This window comes from Chondrus crispus, genomic scaffold (assembly GCF_000350225.1).
Source record: "Chondrus crispus Stackhouse genomic scaffold, scaffold_508, whole genome shotgun sequence".
Classification (NCBI taxonomy): Eukaryota; Rhodophyta; class Florideophyceae; order Gigartinales; family Gigartinaceae; genus Chondrus; species Chondrus crispus.
The window spans coordinates 11992-13110 of record NW_005178498.1 but is presented as its reverse complement, the minus strand read 5'-3'; the positions used below and the strand labels follow the sequence as shown (position 1 = coordinate 13110).

Sequence of the window (1119 nt, the reverse complement as noted above, 5' to 3'; positions counted from 1 at the left end):
CCGTCCACGCGTCCCAGAGCTCCTCCATCTTCCGCCCGCTCTCCGCCCCGGCCCTGTTCTCCGCGCTCGCGTCGTCGGCCCCCGCGCTCGCGGCCGCCCCGCCGCCGCTGGATGACCGCCTCGCGTTCGACGACGCCCCGCCGCGCGTGAGGCCCTGGCCCGCCCCGCTGCACGCCGACGACCCGCTCGACGAGTTCGACGTCGACACCAGGCCCGATCCGCACCCCGCAGACCTCGGCGACGACGACTCGTTCTCGCCCCACATCGTCTCTGGATACCACTTTCGCCGCCCGCTCGGACAGCACGATCACCCGTCGCAAACCTCGCAGCCCTCCGACCCCACCCCCGACCACCACGAAGAGGAACACGACCATCGCGTCGACGCCGTCTACGATGACCTGGATGATATTGGCGACTGGGTCGCAAACACCGCCCCGAACGCAGATCTCACCAAGAAGCTGGCCAAGGCCGTGGCCCGCACTACCGGGCCCGCCGCCGGTATCCACGCCGCTGATGCTGTGCTCAACGTCCATCGACGGAACGAGGATAGGCGAAAGGAGAACGTCGCGAGGGATAAGCTGGACAGGGCCACCGTCGAGCAGGTCCTCGACCCCCGCACCCGCATGATTTTATTCAGGCTGCTCAGCAGGAACAGGCTCCGCACTCTGGACGGCTGCGTGTCTACGGGCAAGGAGGCAAACGTCTACTATGCCACCGCCGCCGCTCACCCAGATTTACCCCCGCTCGCCGATGGCTCCTATCAGCCCAACCCGGACTTGCGCCCGCATGATATTTCACCGGATGCTGCCGTCGCAGTCAAGGTCTTTAAGACATCTATTTTGCAGTTTAAGGATAGGGAGAGGTATGTCGCGGGCGAGTTTCGATTTAGGAGAGGTGGCTATCAGAGGGGCTCGAATCGCAAAATGGTCCAGCAGTGGGCGGAGAAGGAGTATAGAAACCAAATGAGGCTCCAGGAGGCCGGCATTCCAGCCCCCATACCGCTCCTGCTTAAGCCCCCCGTGCTTATCATGTCATTCTTTGGCAAAGATGGCTGGCCGGCCCCGCGTCTCAAGGACGCCAACCTCTCCCCTTCCAAACTGAGAAAGGCCTACTTTAGGG

General features: G+C 64.0%; 1 protein-coding gene across 1 annotated transcript in view; it reads left to right on the top strand.

Moving 5' to 3' along the window:
- The first annotated feature begins 623 nt into the window (after positions 1-623).
- Positions 624-1119, top strand: part of CHC_T00000391001 (hypothetical protein) — a 906-nt gene continuing 410 nt past the window's right edge. Inside the window, exon 1 of the mRNA XM_005710023.1 lies at positions 624-1119. This exon is cut by the window's right edge and continues 410 nt beyond it. Within this exon, the coding sequence (XP_005710080.1) occupies positions 624-1119 (496 nt within the window).